General features: G+C 40.8%; 1 protein-coding gene across 1 annotated transcript; it reads left to right on the top strand.

The window, feature by feature from the left end:
* Window positions 1-1,032, top strand: LOC116174396. Its single transcript, XM_031492316.1, has 3 exons — window positions 1-326; window positions 409-534; window positions 609-1,032. The coding sequence occupies exons 1-3, from the start codon at window positions 33-35 to the stop codon at window positions 879-881; spliced, it is 693 nt and encodes a 230-aa protein (XP_031348176.1). The 5' UTR covers window positions 1-32; the 3' UTR covers window positions 882-1,032.
* Window positions 1,033-2,765: the final 1,733 nt, after the last annotated feature.

Here is a 2,765-nt window from a genome sequence, read left to right as displayed (position 1 = left end):
TATTACTATTATTTATCTACCACTTTGAACAAATGATTTGCAAGAAATGTTGGATAATGTGCGGGACTTACCGTGAGAGAAAGTACATTCCTATTCACGAAGTTTGTCAAAAGCTTAAACCCAACCAGATGAAACATTTACTGGCTTTCCATGCAGTTACTGGGTGTGATACCACATCAAAGTTGGCATCAGTAACTAAAACTGGCGCATGGAAACATTACACAGAAGAAAATTCAGCACTCCTTAGTGGACTTGGAGCTACCTCTGACCTGGCCAGCGATGTACTCGACAATATCGAGCAATTCGTGGTGCAAGCTTTGTACAAGGTTTGTTGCGTCCCCTTATTCACCACAAATTATTTGCTGTTAAAATATTTATTTTTTTACAATTATGTCACTTTTATTTTAGGTTGGGCCAGACATTACAATGTCAAATGCAGCGCGCGTTTCTCTTTTTGGAGCTGTAAAGGTGCTGGAATTCTTGCCGCCTACCAGTGACGCACTGCGCTTGCATATCCTTCGGTGCCACTATCAGGTAAAATTAATATTTTAAGTGGCGTTTGTACATTAACTGTCGCAGGTATTTTCATATTAATTTATTTTATTTAGGTTTTTGTGTGGAAAAACTCCCACGTGGCCTTCCCCGAACTACCTGACCCTAAAAATTGTGGGTGGAAGGTGGAAGGCGGGCGATATGTGCCTATTCTCATGACTCTGCCATCTATCCCAAAGTCATGCCCGGAGTTTAGTGTTTGTGGCTGCAAAGGACTGTGTAACACAAAGCAGTGTGGGTGTAGGAAGGAGCCCTGGGTCCCTTGCACAAAACTGTGTAAGTGCAGAGCAAAGTGCTTGAATGGGGCAGGTGACGATGACGATGAATGACGAGTATTAATGTCAATTGAATTCAGAAAATAAAAGTCCTTTAACACTTGTTTAAAATAATTTTGAGCATTTAAACATGCTCTAAATCCCCTCAGACACAGCACATAATTTTCTACACATTTCGATAAAAAAATGATTTTTTTGGTTAATATTGGTGAAATTTTGTTAAAATATGACTTTTTAATGGTGATTTTCTTAACCAAATTTATTTTTAAGTATTTAATCGTGTTCTACGCCCCAAAAAACCTAGGGATAGACACTTGGATCGCACACATATGACCAAAAGCAAAAAAACACTTAAATTTGGCGCTATTTTGGACGCCATCTTGAATATCTCACTTCCGGTTGAAATTTCGAGTTGGCAAATGGCATATTCGGATTCAACGGGGTCTAAATAGGGGAGAACCGGTGTTAACTCAATTGTTACATGAAATGCTTCTTGCATTGAAACGGAGAGCTTTTCTGAGATTTTAGCCCCGACTACAGTGTTTAACGAACTGTTGTGATAAGTATGCAAATATAGATATTCAGGTGTAAGGTATGTAGGTCCTTCGTGGCAATTAACGCCTACCTACTGTATATGGACTTATACCCTGTACATTTATGATTAAGTTAAGATGCGTGGGTTTTCACGATTCTTTACGATAGATGTTGCAGTATTTAGATGGAAATTTGGCATAGTTTTCTTCGTCGACCTCTATCGACTAGTTCGCTGTCGGTGTCAGTCCACTTTTTTTTTTCATTTTACGATATTGGTGCTTCTTGAAATTTGAATCTGTGTAGTAAGTAAACTTGAAAGCTTATGATCTATTAATCACCTCTCAAAGACACCTCCCCCCCCCCCTCCAATAAAATACCAACGCGCACGGCTTATGCCCGTTGACAAGATCTTTCCGACGACACCAGTCCAACAATCCGACCAAAACTGTAAAAAAAGATAAGAAAAAACTGAAATTTCACCACATTAGTATAACTCGGAGGTGGCGCCAAGATGTCGCTGATCCCACATCATTGTTTATTACACCGCCCCGGTAGGTGAATGTACACTCCTTGTCTTTCTACAAGCGTTCTTCTTCGAGCCCGCGTTTATTGTCAGCCGGCCAACCGACCAATGTGAGATTAAAAGCTACGAGCTAGTATAGTTTCCTTCCTGTACCTCCCTTTCTTATTATTGTCATCTCTCTGCCTCTCTTTCTGTCTCCTCCTCCTCTTTGCTGCTTGTACGTATGTCTGACTCGTCCTACACTTCCATCTTCTGCTTTCTTTCTTAATTCTGTGTTTGTCTCTGCTCCACTCTTCCCATCTTTCCATGAAAGTCCCCGACGCCGCCACCGTTTGGTCCATAGTGGTGTTCCATGTGAAGTAGGGCCGACGTACTCTCTATTCCGAGGCACGTAGATTCTTGGCCACCTGCAGTATATGATCTTTGTTCCTCCTGTTTATATGCCCCCAGTATCTAATAATAATAATGTCTTTTATTAGCTACATTACAACTGAATCCATACATATACATATAAAGGACAAAAAAAACAACATTCTGCGTGCTAAGTAGCTAATTGGGCGAAGTTCGAATGCAGTCTCAGCTCCGTCATCTTCAATCTCCTGGTGATCGTCTTCCCTTCTAGTAACTCCTTTATCTGCTTTCTTGTGTGGTTGCTGTTTTCTATCAGTATCGTTAAAGCCTTTCGTTCCGCCCTTCTCAATGTTTGTCTGTCCTCCGTATAAGATTGTCGGATCGTGTTGTATAGGAGCATTTTCAAACTGTGTTGGTACATACTTTTTGGTTCACCCTTGTTGCCCCCTTCTGTTTTTCATTCCTCTCAATTGGGCTAAGCTTGGCGTGTTCTCTACAAACTCTGCGAATTCCTTAATCTCATGTTCAAA

The sequence above is a fragment of the Photinus pyralis genome, unplaced genomic scaffold, assembly GCF_008802855.1.
Source record: "Photinus pyralis isolate 1611_PpyrPB1 unplaced genomic scaffold, Ppyr1.3 Ppyr1.4_LG1, whole genome shotgun sequence".
NCBI classification, from domain to species: Eukaryota; Metazoa; Arthropoda; class Insecta; order Coleoptera; family Lampyridae; genus Photinus; species Photinus pyralis.
Note: the sequence above shows the minus strand (reverse complement) of the source record. Positions and strands in the feature narration are given on the sequence as shown.